This window comes from Hakea prostrata, chromosome 2 (assembly GCF_041222555.1).
Source record: "Hakea prostrata isolate BN-2017 chromosome 2, UWA_Hpros_2, whole genome shotgun sequence".
NCBI lineage: Eukaryota > Viridiplantae > Streptophyta > Magnoliopsida > Proteales > Proteaceae > Hakea > Hakea prostrata.
Genome location: NC_142601.1, coordinates 62081378 through 62099921, shown reverse-complemented (window position 1 = coordinate 62099921; position 18544 = coordinate 62081378). Strand labels below are relative to the sequence as shown.

At 39.1% G+C, this 18544-nt stretch overlaps 2 protein-coding genes and 1 pseudogene across 2 annotated transcripts; 1 reads left to right on the top strand and 2 right to left on the bottom strand.

Annotated features, from left to right (window-relative positions):
• The first annotated feature begins 2217 nt into the window (after nucleotides 1–2217).
• Nucleotides 2218–10688, top strand: LOC149025476 (protein MALE DISCOVERER 2-like). The gene is made up of 14 exons (XM_089145695.1): nucleotides 2218–2502; nucleotides 2666–3247; nucleotides 3358–3490; nucleotides 3689–3760; nucleotides 5309–5452; nucleotides 5543–5686; nucleotides 7810–7905; nucleotides 8047–8108; nucleotides 8199–8642; nucleotides 8748–8938; nucleotides 9060–9192; nucleotides 9308–9465; nucleotides 9587–9772; nucleotides 9902–10688. Exons 2-14 carry the CDS (start codon nucleotides 3139–3141, stop codon nucleotides 10160–10162), a joined length of 2133 nt encoding a protein of 710 aa, XP_089001821.1. The 5' UTR covers nucleotides 2218–2502; nucleotides 2666–3138; the 3' UTR covers nucleotides 10163–10688.
• A 1338-nt stretch (nucleotides 10689–12026) lies between these two features.
• Nucleotides 12027–13813, bottom strand: LOC149025475 (phospholipase A1-IIdelta pseudogene; annotated as a pseudogene).
• A 3596-nt stretch (nucleotides 13814–17409) lies between these two features.
• Nucleotides 17410–18436, bottom strand: LOC149025474 (protein DOG1-like 4). Its single transcript, XM_089145693.1, has one exon. The coding sequence runs from the start codon at nucleotides 18222–18224 to the stop codon at nucleotides 17445–17447; it is 780 nt and encodes a 259-aa protein (XP_089001819.1). The 5' UTR covers nucleotides 18225–18436; the 3' UTR covers nucleotides 17410–17444.
• Between the last annotated feature and the right edge of the window lie 108 nt (nucleotides 18437–18544).

Below are 18544 nucleotides of genomic sequence, written 5' to 3'. Positions count from 1 at the left end.
AAGTGAAACATTAAGTGGTTACTTTTGTAAAAAGAAACCTAAAAACAGCTAATCATATAATCTTTCCTTGAAATTCAATTTCGACTACTGGCAAAATAGCATTGAAGTTGAACCAACAAGTTGAAGGCAGCCAAAGGATATCAATAATTTTTAAATTTTTTTTAAAATTTTTTTAGTTTTGAAAGGGTGGGTGTTTGAGTTTGCCTCTTATACTTTTTAGAAGGAGTGTCTGCCCTACCCCGATTATATCCTTAATTGAAGTTGTAGATCAAGACCGCGTTGACATGTGAAAGTTGGATTCAAAATGTTGCTCCAGTTTTGGCAACCAACTAGAAACAATTAGTTTTTCTCCTTTACAAGATGTGTGAATTGCTGGTGGATCATCAGGTTATCCTAAGTTTGCTTTCCAACTAAATGCAAAAAAATGTATTGTGTATTGCATGCTGTTCTTGTAAGTATTTTTTTAGGGTTGAAAACATCAAGGTTGTATTGAATCTATAGTGGTTCAACTGAAGATCCAAAAAATTTTCGTAATGCTTCTGGATTACGTATGTAATCAAACATGACTCCTTCACCTTCTTCACATCTCCCTAGAGCACACACACTCCCTATTTATATTACATTTTGGGTTGATCCAAAATTTATATTTCTTTTGTTGTAAATATTTTCAAATCAAGTTACATAACACTTTTTTACAAATAAAGTATGGTGTCACATAAAAATATGTAAAAACGGCTTTTACACAAGAATTGATCTTTTGAAATGGAAAAATTATCAAATATACTAAAAAAAAAAGTTAAGACTACAGCAACTACTTTCTAGGCCATATGGCACTAAAATAATTATAATAATATACATAAAAATTCCATTATACATTTTTCGGAAAAGGATATACATGTTCCCCACTTATATTGACATGCTACATGCTAGACAGTAATGCCACAGATGGATATACATGCTATCCACTTAGATTTACATTTTATATACCACTAGAATTATAATAATTCAATCTTATCTAAAAAAAATATATATTTGTTGAAGAGAGAAGAGTATTTCGTTTTCTACTAAAAAAAGAGAGAAAAAAAAAAGAGTATTTTGTTTAATACCTTAAGAGAAAGAGGAGAATTGCACCCAAAAAAAAAAAAAGAAAAAGGGAAGGATTAAAAATGAATTGGTTCACATTATTGATTCACCTTATTATTTCACTCATCCAACATTCTCAAACATGAAATTTTGCCAATCAACTTATTAAAATGAGTTTTCTACTTTGACCCCTAACTAGAAGTCGAAGATGATGTTTTATGAATTGGGTGGAAAAAATAAAATGGACAAAAAAAAAAAAAAAACTCATACAATATCAAACGTTAGATTCACAAGGAAGCCAATATGGTGGCGGATGCTTTGGCAAAGGAGAGTGCTTCTACTTAGGAGGTTTTCTTATTCACCCACACTCCTTGTCATATTTGTTGGCTTTGTTTTTTAATGTTATGGAACTAGGATGTACCCGTGGCTTTGCTTTTTAATGGAGTTTTTCTTACCAAAAAAAGAAAAAGTTAGATTTACGTTTTCATACATAAAAGAACAAGAAGTAACAACATTGTTTCGCTAGGTGATCACAGGAATCCAAGAAACTCTTGAACCTTCAGGAGATGTGAGAGTATGGTTTTTGCTATTCCTTAATTTAAAAGAAAATAAGCATCTCAAGGAGAATTTTGCTGCTGATATGATAGTGCTTGTGTATCCACGGTTGGATGGCTGCTATGTGGATTTCATTAAATCTCAGTCGTTCGAAACATTCGGTGAAAATGTGAGGTAGGATGCATTTCTGTGCTACGACACTTGCTCGTATATGTTGTATTATTAGGATTAGAAATGGGAGGCACGTACCTTTTAAGTGCATACGGTCAACAGGAAGAGCAAGCGAATGGATATTAGCGCGTCCGAACACATAGGAGGTGGGGCCCTTCTCCACCACTAGAAAACGCGGGAATGAAAACCTCGCCGGCGGTTACAGTTAATTCGCCGGAACTCCGACAGCAAACGTGGGTCCCTTAACCTCCCAACTTACACAGGAAAGTGTTAAAAAAGAGGACAGCGAGAGAGAGTGTGTGGGACCATTTGCCATTAGATTAAAAATATTAAATAAAAAATTATTTTTTTAAAAAAAGGTACCGTTTGTGCTTGGACTTGGAGCATGACGGGGGTTGGAACTGGAACTGGAAAAAAGAAAGAAAGAGAAAGAAGAAAAAAAAAAACAAAAAACAAAAAACAAAAAAGAAAAACACAGAGAGAGACAGAGACAGAAAGAGAGGGAGCCAAACCGGCATCTCTTCTGTTTCAATCTCCGTCACTGTCCCAACAATCGCTTTGCTTTTTCAGCAGAGAATTTTCTCTGTGTCTTATGATCCATTCCATCATCTTTTCAGATTTTGACAGAAAAAATATATGAAATGCATCAAGAAGTTTTTATTATTCTCTTACCTTTCTTGTATCTCTCAACTGGTAAGATCCATTCTCGCTCATAGCTTTTTATTTGGATTGCTTGCAATTGAGGGCATTCCTTGTTTTGTCTTTCAATAGAATCTCTTTTTCTGATACCTTTATTGGGTTTCAATTCTGGCAATTTTTTTTTCCTTTAATTTTATTTTCGGTTCAAATGTTGCAGCTTTGATGGTTTCATTGAGGTTCTGGTTGAGGAGGACGTAATACATTGAAACATGCTCTTCGGGTTCCTCAAACAAAATAGGCTTGTAACGCAAATTTGAATCCGTAAATATGAGGGACCCAAATCAACATATAGCACACCGCGTTTCCTACGTTTGAAGATTTCAGTTTCTGCATTGTTTGTATACTGCTGTTTGATAGGTTTATTTCCCAAAAAGTGTCCCCCCCCAAAAAAAAAAAAAAAAAAAAAAAGAGAGAGAAGAAGAAGAAGAAAAGAAGAACCGATTCTTTCATACGTGAATGCATATGCTTGTGGTTCATTGGACTTGTCATTCTACCCTCATCGACTGAAGGTCAACGTGATAAAGGGAAGGTGGATTATTGTATCAAAAACCTGGCGACTTTGATCTTCTTGGCAGGTTCGGGCGGCAATCCTTACTACCAGCATTGTCAGAGCAATTGGTCTAAAAAGAAATGGAGGTCGGGTGGAGACCTCCAGGATTCCATCTCAATGGGGTGTCATATTTCATGGGCTTGATGCTGCTTCTGAAAATCTATTCGTGTCAGTCGCTTAATACTGAAGGTGCTTATCCTTTTAATTACTTCCCTTATGTTTTCTGTTATCTCTGTTCTTTTCTCGTTTAATTGTTTCAGGGATTTGGTATTTATATGGTCATTTTGGGGTAAATGCAGGACTGGCTTTGTTACAATTTCGGGCAAAAGTGGACAGTGATCCTTTTGGGGCCTTTACAAACTGGAACCCCAATGACAATAACCCATGTATGTGGTTCGGCATTCACTGTGTGGATGGTAAAGTGCAAATGCTGTAAGTCTCTGAAATGATTAGGCCTAATTTGTCTCAACTTGATGAAGTTATTTTAACAAAGTGAGGAGACATGAACTTCCTTTGAAAGCTTAGATTGCTAGACCATTTTGTCTTATTTCCCGGAAATTAGCAGAGTCATTTTTATTAGTCCGATGGATTATTATTTTTTATGCTGCATTCTTATTTATATGTCTGTAGGGATCTGAAAGAGCTTTCTTTGGGAGGAACTCTGGCTCCTGAACTTGGAAATCTTAGTCACTTAAGATCTCTGTAAGAAAAATACTTTAGCAATGCCTTTTTCCTTGGTACATACTTCCTTTCTCCATTTTGCCAAAATACTATGGATAAGGTGTTTGCTGTCTTGCTAAATTTTGGTTGCAAACACTGTGTAAATGGATAAAACATATATGTAGCTCTAGAAAAGAGAGTTGTTAATATCAGCTTGACAGCTTTTACCAAGGGGGACTTTCTCAAAGGGGGAGGATAGAGGATAACGTATACTTGCCTCCTTGATGGCATGCCCAGCCGCTCCCCAATTTAGATGTTATGCTGTATAGCAAAAATTATCAGTCACACCAATTGACAGAATCACTCTCTGAGTATGTTTTTTGTAAGCAAATTACTAGAAGATAAGAAAGAAATCTATGTACCTCTCTGTTTTGCCATTCAATTTAAATGTGTTACTGTACATTTTTACTGGTTTTCTAACCTCTGTTACTTGAGTGGGCTATGTCCTGGGGTGGTTTGATCCTCAAATTCTTGGTAATCGAGTTGCATTTCTGTTTTACTAGCAATGCAATATTTAGTATCAATTGGGCTGCTGAAACAGTGAGAATGAATGTTGTGGAGCAAACTAGTGGTGGAAGGATAAAGGGGAGGGCAGAAAGGGTTTGGTTAAGTAGTGAGAAAGTGCATGATGGCATACAACCTGATAGATTTATTATTTGTACTGGAGTGGAGTGGAAGAACATATATTTATTGTGGTGGAGCCATGTGGTCTGATGGCTTTGATACAGGGAAGTCCAGAAAGGACTTGGTTTAAGTAATGAAAAATGCATGATAGCTTATAAACTAATGGGTGTTATATTTCTTAGTAGAGTGAAGTGGTAAAACAATACAAATATATGGTGGAGCCATGTATCCATTGCCTGATTTTTTGACTTAGTGTGGCTCCTGTTAGTGATTGAGATCCCTTGGGAATATGGATTTCCTTGGTTCTGTTTTCACTTTCTTGCAGAGTTACAGTGATCTTTCTTGTGGTATCAATAGAGAACCTCCACATTTATCCTGTATTCATAAAGAGGAATGCCTAAATTTTGGCACCAAAAGCAGTTTTTTTACCCAATTACAGTGAAACAAAAGTGAAACCATGAGTGACATTTGGGACAGTCAATTCTACAACTGTCACGATCAGGATGTGGAGAATCAGAAATGGTGGCCGCCATTTATACTACTTTATCCTATAATAGCATCAATAGAAGTGTAACTTTGGAGAAATTAGCCCAAGAATGCCAATTCAAAGCAGAACAAAGCATGCAGTTATTCCTTAAAACTTATGAAACTGCATCTCGCAGGAGTTATTCTATATTACGTTAAACCTTTGAAGGTCTTCGGTAATTTATGGAAATTATTATCCCAGTAGGCTTTCAAATCTTGTAGCAACTAAGATGCTGAATATTTATACTTTTTGTCCTTGTGAACGGTGTGCTTAGGGTGAGGTGCTTTGGTCAGTTGTCTACTCTTTTCTTTATTAGTGTTTTCAGATCTTGCTTACTTTTTCCTATTTTTTCTTCACTCCCCACCCCCTTCCTTTTGCAGAATCCTTTACAAGAACCACATCTCAGGTGTGATTCCTGAAGAGATTGGGCGGCTTACAATGCTGGAGCTATTGGACTTGAGAGATAATAACCTAAGTGGAAAGATACCAGAGGCAATAGGTGGAATGCTTTCACTGAAGCGCTTGTGAGTTCATTTGCTAGAGTTCAACCTCTATTAAATGTATTTGGCTTGTGTATGCCTATTTACCTTACTATAATCTGTTTTGTATCCTAGGCTTCTGTGTGATAATAAATTTCAAGGAAGCCTTCCTCCTGCAGTAGGGAAGCTCAAGTTTCTCTTTGAACTACAATTTGATCAGAATCTTAGCGCTGGTGTGCTTCCTGGAATTCACTGCTTGAATAGAAAATGTGGACATCAGTAAGAAATTATTTTCTATTCTTAAGTTGCTTTGACACTGCCAACCTTTTAGATTCATGCTTGCCTATTCATAGCCATGTCATAAATTGGAGTTGCCCTTCTTATATGGTGGTTTGTACATCTTCAAAGCTCCATTTGTTATGACTTCTTGGATTGGATTCTAGGTCAATAATGCATTTGAGATGTTGGTATTTATCTAATTTTTCGTTATATCAGACTGCACTATCAAACCTTGAATGCACACCAAGCACAGCCGAAATGTATTCTATGTCAAATGGCTGTGTATTGCTTACTTTATCTCATGAAGGAGTAAATGCTTCATACTTCCAAAACTATGACAATTCTAGGTTGTTTTGTTGGTAAGAAGTCCTATTAGTGTTTTACACATATACTACACTTCTATTGGATAAATATAATTCCTTGTTAACAACCCAGAAGAAGGAAGATTGAGGTTAAATTTATCATTCCTTGTTAAATATGAAGCAGAGTTGATCAGTGGCTGGTGAATAAAGTAATATGGCCTTATGGCTTTTCCGATTTTCTATCCGGACCAATTTGCACTGTGTATAGGTTTATGGAACTCCTATAGTTGATTCTGAGGACTGACATTCTTAGCTGGCCTCTCCATGTAGCAACTTTTGTCCCATCATATACTCTGAACAATTCTATTGGCTAGGCACTCTCTTATAGCCCTGAGCAGAAAACTTAATTTGGGGTTCTTCTCACTAGATTAAGTGGAGCTAAAATACCAAGAGACAACATAGCACCTCTAAAATATAGGAGTTAAATTGTCCATCGTACAGCACAACATGGTATAAGCAGGGGCATATTCATGTCTGCTATACATCAAATAATTATTTTCCAAAAATGAGAATATTGTACTGGTTCACTGGTTTTTCTACTTGAGTAGTTCCCTTCCCTTCCCCCCACCCCTACACCCACAAAGAAAGAAAAAATAAAATAAAATAAATCCCCCAACTGACTGCATCTATTGAGCATCTGAATTTAAGTAGAGGATGGTGGGTATGATTTCCCCCCATCTGTGCAACATTTGGCTTCTTTTCTTTTGATAGCTATCTCTTCTTGCAAGATGGAGATACATGTCTTCTCATGATTAACCTTCCTTCACTTTACATGAGAGTTCATTTCCCAGTTATGGCTCCATGTGTGTTTGGCAATTTCCACGTGATTTAGTTTTATTGAGTTCATTTTCTCTGCAAGATATGGATAACTTTGGTCCCTATATCGTTACATGGAAAATGGTAGTTCAATAAGAAAGAGGCTCCTAAAGATGTTATTCAAATAAACATTTTTGGCCATTGAAAAGTAAGGAGTTTATTTAGAGATCTTGAAAAACTTTGGGGGCAAAACAAAATGTGACGCACATGGTATGTTAGCCCTTAGATGCATTGATTTCTTATGCATGTCAAGAAAGAAACAAGAGAACATCATCATCCCGTAATGTTGAGCAGATCTTGGCATCCATCACTCTGTGTCATGCCACACACTGGAATCAACATCTTCTTGTTCTTGGGATCTCCCTTTTGTTGCTCCAGTCCCTAGTTTTGATGTATCCCCTTTATTTTGATTGTTTTTTGCTTTAGTTGTGTAGGTTTTCTCCCATTGCTTTTCCTCTTGGTTTTCTGTTGTAATTTGGTTTTCCTGTCTTAATAATTTTCTATTTCATCCCCTCCCCCTCCAACCCAAAGAGATTTGTAAGAAATACTCTGAAAGGCATAGGCTGTGCACTCATCTTACACGTGCTGATGGTCTATGTCACAGCCCTACAGGAAAATTGCCACATCCAAGTTTTTTTACAAAATCGTCCAGATCTAGAAACCTGTACCATGATTTCCCCTTGCCTATTCACAACTGACAAGATCAGCCTACTTATCCAAAGTGTTGTTTGTATTTACCCCTCATAATCTGGAACCATAGTTTACCAAGAATATACTGATATTTTAGCTCTCTCTGCTACAAAGTAGAGACATTTACCATAGATTCTTATGAATGTTTTCCATCCTTTAATTCCGTAGCTTTATCTTTTTTGTTCATAATTTTTCTCCATCTAAATTATCATCCGTCAAGTATTCTAAATGTGCTAATTGGTCATGCGTTGGAAGTGTCTGGCAGGGCAATCTGAAAAACCTGAAGGAGGCAGATTCTTTCATGATCAAACTTCAAATGAAAATTCTACTTCTCCTCCGTGCAACCCCATTGTATGTATACTTTATCTTCTTCTTTTTCTATGGGTTGTAAATTATAAGGCAGGAAGTTGCATCTTATGTTTCAACTAAAGATTTTTTTTAAAATTTTTTTTTAAATTTTAATTATTTTATAACTCTTTTGGGGCCATCAAGTTTCAAGTTTGGAAATGATTCTTCGTATGATCATGGAGAGGAATGTTGTAAAACTTCACCGTGTAAGTGTAAAGTGTCTTTTTATACTTGTGACTGAAAACATAGATTTGTATATTCAAATTTGAAGTGAAAGTTTATTCTGTCATTTGCAGCTTTATCAGAACAACTCATAGTACAAAATGCACTAGAGGTTAATTTTGTACGCCGTAGACTGCTTGAAGAATCCAGCAACCTCCCAGCTGTCCCTGCAAGTGATGCTGTTCTCCCAGAACAGATAGTTACAGTTCCAACTACACGAAGCAGTGGAGCTTTCCCTGCAGTACCTAATGGAAAGAAGAAACTACCTCCTACATCTGTACCTTCTTCATCTGCTAATCCTCCCAAGTCATCCCAAGATTCCAGGAATTCGACTAACCAGCCTGCAGTAGCTGGTGGTTCATCTGGAGCCAAATGGAAATATGCTGTGCTTCCAGGTGGAATATTCTTAGCTATTTTTTCTACAATCGTGCTTTTTGCATGTCGAAGGCGAGGAGGGACAACCATAGGTCCTTGGGGAACTGGACTTAGTGGCCAGTTACAAAAGGCATTTGTTACAGGTGATTTTGAAGTTTATTACATAGTTTTTTTTTTATATTTTTTATATTACCTTACGTTAGTTATGCTTGAAAGATGTTGAAGTGAAATATGATTATTAAATGCAGGGGTACCAAAGTTGAACCGCTCTGAGCTAGAAACTGCATGTGAGGATTTCAGCAACATCATTGACACATTTCCAGACTGCACTTTGTTCAAGGGAACACTGTCCAGCGGAGTTGAGATTGCTGTAGCATCCACTGTAATTACTTCATCTAAAGACTGGACAAATTCATATGATTTGGCATACAGGAAGAAGGTTTGTTTTTCAGTTGTTGTTGAAAAGATGCCTTTCATGGAACACCATCATCAACACCACAACTCTCACCTTTGATTTTTAATGCTCTCTTCTAGTTTGTTAATGAGTTGACCTTCTGTAGATTGATACGCTGTCACGTGTGAACCACAAAAACTTTGTCAATCTTCTTGGCTACTGTGAGGAAGATGAACCTTTCCTGAGAATGCTGGTTTTTGAATATGCTCCGAATGGAAACCTATTTGAGCATCTTCATGGTAATCTTTCATTATCTATCTCATTTATTTAATGTTTCCGTTTCCCAAGAGTTTTAATCTTGTCTATTAAGAGCTTGAGATATTGAGAAGGAACCTTTTTTTTTTGTATCTGCAGTTAAAGAGGTTGAGCATCTTGACTGGAATGCCAGGGTGAGGGTTATTATGGGAATTGCTTACTGCCTTGAATACATGCATCATGAGCTGAACCCACCAGTGGCACATACCAATCTGCAGTCTTCTGCTGTCTTTTTGACAGATGATTATGCTGCTAAGGTATGCAACAAACCAACTGTACTAGTTACAGATATCCTGCAAGTATCTTCAGTTGTCTTTTATGGGTTCCATGTTTTCTGATTCTTTATGTGATCTTTTATATTATTTTTTGTTGTTTCAGATTGGGGAGCACACTTCCTGGTCAGAGTTAACTAGACCAAGAAACTCTGGTCAAGATGGATCGAGACACTCTGAACTTCCAGCCTTTGCCGATCTTGAAACAAACGTGTACAGTTTTGGAGTATTATTGCTGGAGATCATTTCAGGGAAGCTTCCTTATTCTGAAGAAGGTCCCCTTGTGAATTGGGTAAACCTCAAACTAATCTCATGGTTATTCAGTAATTTCCAACATGTTTCAGCTCAGTTATTTTCTTTTAGTTTTAGTTTTGTTTTGTTGTCTATGAGATCTCTAAAGAGTTGTTTATAAACTTTCTAGGCTGCTGAATACTTGAATGACAAGCGGTGCATCAGCTACATGATTGATCACACTCTCAAATCCTTCAAGAAAAATGAACTCGATGTTATTTGTGAGGTAATCCAGGAGTGTATTCATCCAGATCCAAGGAAGAGGCCAACAATGAGGGAGATCACAAAAAAACTGAAGGAAGTGATTTCCATCACAGCTGATGCAGCAACCCCTAGACTATCTCCCCTCTGGTGGGCGGAGCTTGAGATTCTCTCTGTGGAAGCTACTTAAGATTTAGCTGGTTTCATCCTTGCCTTGTGAGTCAATTCCCTCTCTCTCTTTCTCTCTCTAGGTCTCTTGTGCGAAAAAGGAATAGTTGTATAACCTGTGTTTTTTAACCTGTACACCCATACCTGATATTCTGTATTCAAGTTTGTTCCCTCCTTTCTTTCATTGTTTCTTTTCCCAGTTGTGATGATTAATCTATCATTTATTCTTTTCTATTTTTCCCTACTACCACAATAAGAGTGTGATCCAGTGTTCCACACACTGATTCCTGAGCCCCAACTTATACCTGACATGTACTTAACTCTGAGATGATTGTATCTGAAAAAGTTAACTCTTGAGATGAGTTACTGGGATTGTAACCAGCCACAATTGAGTCTTGATCCTTCTGCTGTGATTATCTTAACTTGTAAACATTCTTATATATAAACTTTTGGAAGCTGTAGATTGTTTGACCCCTTGTACACTGAAATTTCCATGTGATCACAATCAGAGTGCTGTTATGCTTGTGCCTGATAATGTTGAAGTAAGCTGGAAGTGGGTTGTGATTTTTTAACTTGGGATTTGTCTTCCCATTTTTTCCTCGCATTATGATTGGGTTCTAAGACCATATGCAGGACATCACTGGATTGCATTCTAGCACATACATTTGCATCAATTTTTACATCTCTGGTGACGCATAATCATGTATGACATGGTCAATGCATGCCTGCTACAATTACTAACTGATCGCCAGGTTCTTGTGCTTGTCCACTTGTGGACACCCTTCCTTTTTCTGACCAGTACCAACTTCAGAAAGAAGCCTAATCCTGTTATATGTCCTTCCCAACTTGAAATATTAATGAACCTATCACCTCCAGGTTGGAACAGATTAGCCTACCTGAACTTCCAATGGAAGCTTTTTTTTGTTCTTGTCCATGGCCAGCTGAAATTTGATGGATAGGTATCCCATAAGAGTTTCTTTTGAGGAATTTGCTAGACCAGTTCTGTCAGAAGCAGCTCTTTGATTCGTTGATTAATTTTGCAGTTATTTAACTGGATTCAGCACATGATTTACCAAGAGCACATTACAAGTGGGGTTAAGTAGGTCAGTAAATAGATGAAAGGTATCTAGAATTTTGATTGCGTACTGGTTGCTGTTCTAACTCATTGGATTTCGAATCTAATTGATCAGTGTTGTGTTTGAATTGCGTTAGGTAAACGATTAGGTGAGCAGAAAATATATTACTTCGAAGGTTAGGTGAAATGTAACGTCTACTTCTACCGTCCATCAGAATTTTAAAATTTGGGTATTTTCAAACCCTGAGTTCACTGGATGAGCAGAAGTTTTAACTTATGAATGGTACCAGAACAAGAGAGGGGAAACGGTGCAACAAAACTCAAAATGGTATTTTGAGGGTAAAAATAATTCGATTCAGTAGATTCATATCTTTGTAATTGCACTGAAACCCTGATAAGAATTGCATCCCAGCTGCTGTCTTTTCTGGATTCAAAAGTTTAAATCTTCTCAAAGATAATCAAAATGGCATGGATGGAGAACACAACTTGTAATCAAATTGAGTGGCTAAACTATAATTTCAGGACTCGAGTGCATACTTGTCGGACAAAATTTTACATGAATTACATGCAACTTTTCAATTATAAATTTCAAAAGCCAAGGATCTGTGAAATTATTTGCTTCTAATTTCTAGAATTGTAGGCAATACGCATCTGAATGGAACTGGTTTCAGTAATACGGAACCAGACAAATGAATCCAAATGATTATTTGCTCAATTTTGCTCCTGCTCTCGATCATAATCCAAGAATCAGTCTGATTCTTTTTCAACTTTGGAATAGAGGCCGATCCCCTGTAAGAGTCAGGGTTTTTGACCTTTGAAGTTTGAACCCAACCTTGAATTTTTAATATTAGAAGCTACCATGCGTTATGTAAAAGATAATATACAGACCCATTGTTTTGATACAACTCAATTACCTTACATAATTGCAGCACAGCTGGATAATTTTATCATTGTAAACAAGTAAACAGCCATAAGAAAGACAGAAACCCAAGAACTAATACAATAGCAGACTATTTTCACATTTCAACCAGAATTAAGGGGGAAAGAAAAAGGCCAGAGAACACACAACGCTAGTGATTACAATCTTCAATATTCAGGGAAGGGCTTGTCTTCTTCATCTGGATGGGCTAAAACCCATTCTCCTCTTTCATCCAGCACCATCCCTTTGTTCTTCTCAATCCACCATGCCTCAGGAACCAAGCACTCATCCTTGAGGAAACCACAAGACTTGTTAACCAAGGCAAGAGTTCTCTCCACCTTGAGCTCAAACTCTCTCTGCTCGCCATTCCACCCTGCAACCACATGCAACATCGCCTGAAGATTGTGCCAGTCACTTGGATTCTTGGAATCCTTCAAGCTTGGGGATTTCCGAGTATCAATCTCAAGATCCATGCCAATATAGTGGTAACCCAAAAGCTTACTTGGGTAGTGTGGTATCACATCAATCTTGTTCTTGACATGCAGGATTTTAAGGTTTGAGAATGAGTTGAGCATGTCCTTGAAAGCCTTGTTACCCACTTGAGGACAACCAAACACAACGGCTGCGATGGGGATATTGGTCAATCCGTTCTCGACGAGGTCGAAGGCACTGAGGATGGACAGGCTCGCACCCAAGCTGTGACCCGCGAAGATTATGCTGAGCTCCTCGTCTTTGTAGCGAGTGACGAGCTCTTTGATCTTGGTGACGAGTTGAGTTCTGGCGCTGGTTTTCGTGAAGGGAGATTTTGGGTCTTCGGAGGTGTAGATGGTGAACCAACCCTTCATTACCTTCGGGTTTGTCTCGTCGTCGTCTTCATCATCATCATCATCGCTATCGTTGCTGCTATTGCCAGCACCGTTTTCGTCGGTGCTGTTGCTGTTGAGATGGCAGAACAGAGAGTGGAACCAGTGATGACGATGATGATGATCATTCTGCTCGAGTGGTGGTTGTTCTTGCTCGAGTGGTGGTTGTTCTTGTTTTCTAGGGTTTAACAGAGGTTTGACGGAGGCGCGCTTGGCATCCATGACATCGATCCATTCAAGATTACGAATCGTTCCACGCCATGCGACGTAGATTTCACGTCTGCCGGTGGCTTGGCTGACTTCATCGTTGGTGACAGCAATGTAACCGATCCAATTGGATTCACGATCCCAAGCCTCACGAGAGAGGGAGTGAAGGAGGAAGGAATGATGTACCTCGATACGAGAAGTGGCATAGAGAAAAGCTACAACTTCATAGTCGGAGGCGGAGGGAAAACAGACTTTGTGAAAGAAAGATGTCTTCCCATAGCGACTGCTGCCGCAATACTTAGAGTTCTGATCGCTGTTGAAGGCATCGTAGGTTGCCTGGCAAAAATCTCCGCACTTGATGACAAGTTTTCTGAGGTTGAGATCTAGAGGGTCGAGTAAACCTTCCCAGTTGTTGCTCCCAAGCAACTCTTGCCATGTGGGTTCTGATGATTCGGTTTCCTCAGTCGCCATGATTGATCTCTGCAACTCTTCTTGAATTCTCGAAATCTAAAAACTGGCGACACACAGAGAGAAAGATGAAGGAGACAGAATTAGTGCTCGAGAGAGAAGATAAGAAGAGAAAGTTGAAATTCACCAATCGGTGTAAAAAGTAAAGTCAAAATGGGGTCAGTTATAATAAGAACTCCCAACACTTTTATGGAGGTGGTTGGCCAACTTAGCCTTTGTCGTCCATTCCAGCTAAGACTCATTCAGATTAGTTCTTTATTTCGACCACACATTAGAAAATTCATCTCTATCCTACCATGTCACTGTAAATGCAAAATAATACAATCATTTACCTTCCCCAGATAGAAATTTTGAGTTGGTAAAGCCTATCTATTTTTCTATAGAGTTTGATCATATTCTTGTACAAAGATACAGTATAAGAACATGATCAAACACTTCAAATTGAAAGCTGTTTGCCAGGGATGTTGTTTCTAATGAAATTCTAAAAATGTACTGTGTGTGTTTCTTTCATCTATAGGAAAATCAAGAGATTAGCTTCCTTGGAAAATTTGTGTTGATGTGAAGTCTCATCTATAGGTCTAATCAGATAAGAATTCCCATCTTGTGAGGGAAATGATTGGGCTTGTTGTTCTGGAATATCCTGTGAGGGAAATGATTGCCTTGTTGTTCTTTCGGGATTTTGCTTCAATTACGCATTTAATGTGCAGAACAGTCAAAATTTATACCAAGAGAAGCAATGAGTGGTCGAGGTTTCAATATCGATCACTTTTCTACCATCCAACAGTCGTAGGACCGTCCTGTGTATTGATTGAAGTTCGATCCGTCCTTTCCAGCTGCACTCATTCAAAGTAGATCCCACATCATCTATTTGGATATCGATTATTACATTATATTTGTACACTGTATTATAAATTTCCTAAGAAATGTATACTTTGTTTTTTTTTTTTTTGGTAAAATGAATGATTAATATGTGTTCTATTTAGAGGTGATTTTATAAAGGAAGGATATAACTATTATATATTTATGGGATTTAATCTTCAATTCTAAAAAGATTCGAACTCTTGATCTCATATTATGAGGCATTGATCTTTGTCAATTGAACTAATTTCTTGAGATTCTAATATTTTGTTATTAGACATAAGATCAACTATTATAACCCCGAGGATGGCTCAGTTGGCAAATACCAACGCTTTCACATAGGAGGGTCAGAGTTTGAATCCCCTCGAGGCTAGGGGCAAAGCCCCGCTTATATTAATAAATGCATTTATTGTGCTCGCGAGGAAGAGCATTAATCAAAATGTTGTTCGAGGATAAATTTTATTTTATTTTTCATAAAGAAGGATAAATTTTATTGAAAGCCTCAATAAATGAGTCTCAACTAATTAGGAAATTGCTGGATAAAAAGACCCTCATGTCTACGAATTCGGATCATCCCCGATCGGGGAAGCAAAGAGTGCTCCCCCATGACTTCCTGACCACAAAAATCAGTGAGGCCCACTGGTGAAAAAATATTTTTTTCGAAAAGTGCTTTTCACCATGGGCCTCAGCGCTCCCCCGAAGGGGAGATGATCCGGACTCCAGGTCTACTAGTAGTAGTAGTCCACACCAAAAAAAACCGAAAGAACTCTACTAGTAGTCAAGTCAATGGGTCTTTTATGGAAATAAGTGATTGGTCTTCGATGTAGACCTGGAGAGGTGACTTTAAGGAGATTTAAAAGTACAATTTTTTTTGGTAAGGAACTCGAAACGAACGTACAAACCCCAAAATCGGTTTCTGAAGTTTTTTTTGGTTAGCTATTGGCATGATGGTTTGATGCCGGAGGCTAGTAGTTTCTTCGCTCCTCGATCTGCATGGGAGTCTATTAGAGTTATCGTGAGAAGGTTTCTTGGGCTTCATCGATTTGGGTCAAACATCAACAGCCCAGGTTTCATTCGTTGCTTGATTAGTTTAGGAGTGGAAGGTGTCTGTGGTGGATTCGTCTCCAAGGGGAGTGTGTTGCCATTAACTGTGAGGGTTCTGTACACGTAGATATTGGCGGCAACGGGGTTCTTTCTCAAAGTAGTCGTTGCAGCTTGGTGTTTGTCATGGCAGTGGAATCTCATGACGGAATAAGCACAAGATTACTTAAAACATTACAGTCTGAATATCTAAACCTAAAATTTATAGAATAACATTAATTTCTATAGTTAATTGGACTCTCTCACAAAAACCCACTACACCGTTGGTAACTAATCCGATGCCCTATATTAAAACATAAATTGGGAATAACTTGAGATATGATTCAAATACCTCAACACATTATTTGTGTGGAGTTGTTTGCTAGAGCGTTTGGTTTGTTGAGATCAGGTCTGATTTCTATGGTTGCAATTCAATCTATTCTAGGAGCCAAACTTGACTCTACGACAAAAAACTCTTGGACTCAGTGCCCTACTACTAGGTGGGAGATTAGCAAGTCCAGTCCTACCTATCTTCTTCTCTATTTCCTCTAGTTGCTTGTTTTTCTTCAGTACTAACTTGTCAATCTCCTCTAGTTATTGCTTGTTTTCCTTCAGTCCTAACATGTCTATCTTCTCTATTTCCTCTAGTTTGCTTGTTTTTTTCCCTTCTCTTTGCTCTGCGCAGCAGCGGCACTGCGGCACCTCTCAGGTCTCAATGTCGAAATCTCGACTGCGTACGTAGAACTGAAGCCGAGCCCACATGCATTATCACCCAAAATCGATAAAGAGACGATTACAGAGTCCAGCCATTACGTACGACTGACCATGATGATGTAAGGTAAGATGCGATTGGAGGGCTTCTTTCTCTTCTTCTTGTTTTTTCTCGATACGATAGTAGATAATAGAATAGTTGCTGATGTAAAAAAACCAGTAAACTTTTAGGCTTTAATACTCATACAATCCTGATATTCCATATTTTTAAGAAAGAGAATTTAAGATCTTTCTACACATCTATCGGCCTATCGGTATTCGTTCGCTCGGTAAGAGAGGTGTCATAAAATCTCGATATCCACCCAGATAAGCCAATATTATAATTTATAACAAGTTAACAACTAGTGGGAAGGTTTACGTAGACTTCATCGACATACGTGCGTGTCGTCGACGTCGTCGTTCTCTTCTGTTTGTGGTGTGTGTGTAAATAGTAAATTTTCCATTTTAAGAAAATAAAGAATTCATTGACGTGTGTACACTCTGTATCTACGCGTGGCTTTCCTGCATGCTTTCGGAGAACTCCCTAGTGCCACGTATTACATTTCTAATTTCTTTACTGCACAGATCGCTCCGACTGTCACACTGTAGTGTCCAATCGGACCTCTCCGGTATCCAGTGAACGTGGTCCCCACAGCCAGCCCCCCCACTCAAGATCGAGGTATCGTCGTGGGGCCCCCCTACCCAACTCATGGACGGTAAGAGATGAACCAAATCTCAAAGTTAACAGCTATTGGTTTGGAAGAGGGAAAGGATCATGCACCAACAATGCCACATAAATATTACGCGGGTATTTTTTGAAAAAAAAAAAAAAAAAACGTCCTCCTTCAATTCCTGAAGAAAATAGATTCATAAGAAATTAAAGAGAAAAAAAAACAGCCACCCTCAACTCGCCTCCGGGTGCGGCAGACGAATCGGATGACCGCAAAAACCTTGAGACACAGAGACACTAATTGATTAAACGCCTACAGCTTCTAACTAACACTACTTACCAGACACATCGATCGATCGATCATCACGCTGCAACGCTGCATGTGCCTGCTCTCAAGTCTCAACATCGCCAACATCATCGACCGCCGATCTTCTCGGTGTCCTTTTCACAGCCCGTGCGGCTACTGCTACTGGTACCGCGGATTCGATCCTTCTCCAGCCCCCATCCTCTGATGCCAAACTCCATCTCCGCCGTTACCGTCAGGAACTCCACGGCTTGTTGCGGGGTCAACAGCTCTACCACACTACGCATGGTTTTCAGCCGTAGATTATCTGCTTTCTCCAGCACCTTCGCCAACCTCTGCATCCTATTCCCTTCCACGTCCTCATCACCACCCATCGACGAAGACGAAGACGAAGACGAAGACATCATCATCATCATCATCTTCATATCACACACGCTATCTTGCCACTCCGATAGATCCCTCGTGATCTTATTCTCTTCGCCCACCGTCTCGCATTGCAGATTGCTAACTCCCCCGAGTTGACCCGGGGAGAGATCCCCGAGATCACCAGTGCGGCGTCCGCTTAGGATATCCATCAACTCCGCCTGGAATCTGGAGCTCGACTCCGTGTAGATGAGATGGAAAACCACGGTTGGCCTCCACCCGGATATCCAGTGCAGGGAGTTCTCTAGGCTGGTCACCCATGGAGTCGACAACATCGAATAAGCGTCTAACGTCGCCGCCTGTGCCTTCACTTGGTAGTAATCCTCGTAGTGAGCGATGACCCGTTCCACCAGCTCTCTTAGTTCCATCTGATCTTCTTTGCTCTTGGGTTTTGGTGCACAAGCGAGCTCGTCGTGCAGGTGGTTTAGCCGCTGAAGCCATGTCTCGTGGAAGCGACGGAAACACATCTCGTTGGATTGGGTTGGATTTTGCCGTCTTCTGCGTGGTACGCACCACCGTACCAGACAATGACTACAACAAGTCCCCCCTCCCTCCCCCCTTTGGGCGGCGCAGATCAGAGAGAGGAGGAAACCCAGCTTTTAAAACATTCAATTGTACTTTCTCCAACAAAAAAAAAAATCCCTTTTTTCGAAAACAAAAACCAACCATTAAGGGAAATGCTTCGCTGGGTGGCACGTGCTGCCTACGTGGACGAGAGGAACATGTCCTTTTGGTTCTTCTTTTCCCACGTGTTAGTCAGCAGGTTTTGTAGAAAATATATATTTAC

Coding starts and splice junctions, on each gene's coding strand:
- LOC149025474 (XM_089145693.1), bottom strand. CDS start 18,224: ATGTGTTTCCGTCGCTTCCACGAGACATGGCTTCAGCGGCTAAACCAC.
- LOC149025476 (XM_089145695.1), top strand. CDS start 3,139: ATGGAGGTCGGGTGGAGACCTCCAGGATTCCATCTCAATGGGGTGTCA. Junction 7,906..8,046: donor CTCCTCCGTGCAACCCCATT/GTATGTATACTT, acceptor GGGGCCATCAAG/TTTCAAGTTTGGAAATGATT. Junction 9,773..9,901: donor AAGGTCCCCTTGTGAATTGG/GTAAACCTCAAA, acceptor TAAACTTTCTAG/GCTGCTGAATACTTGAATGA.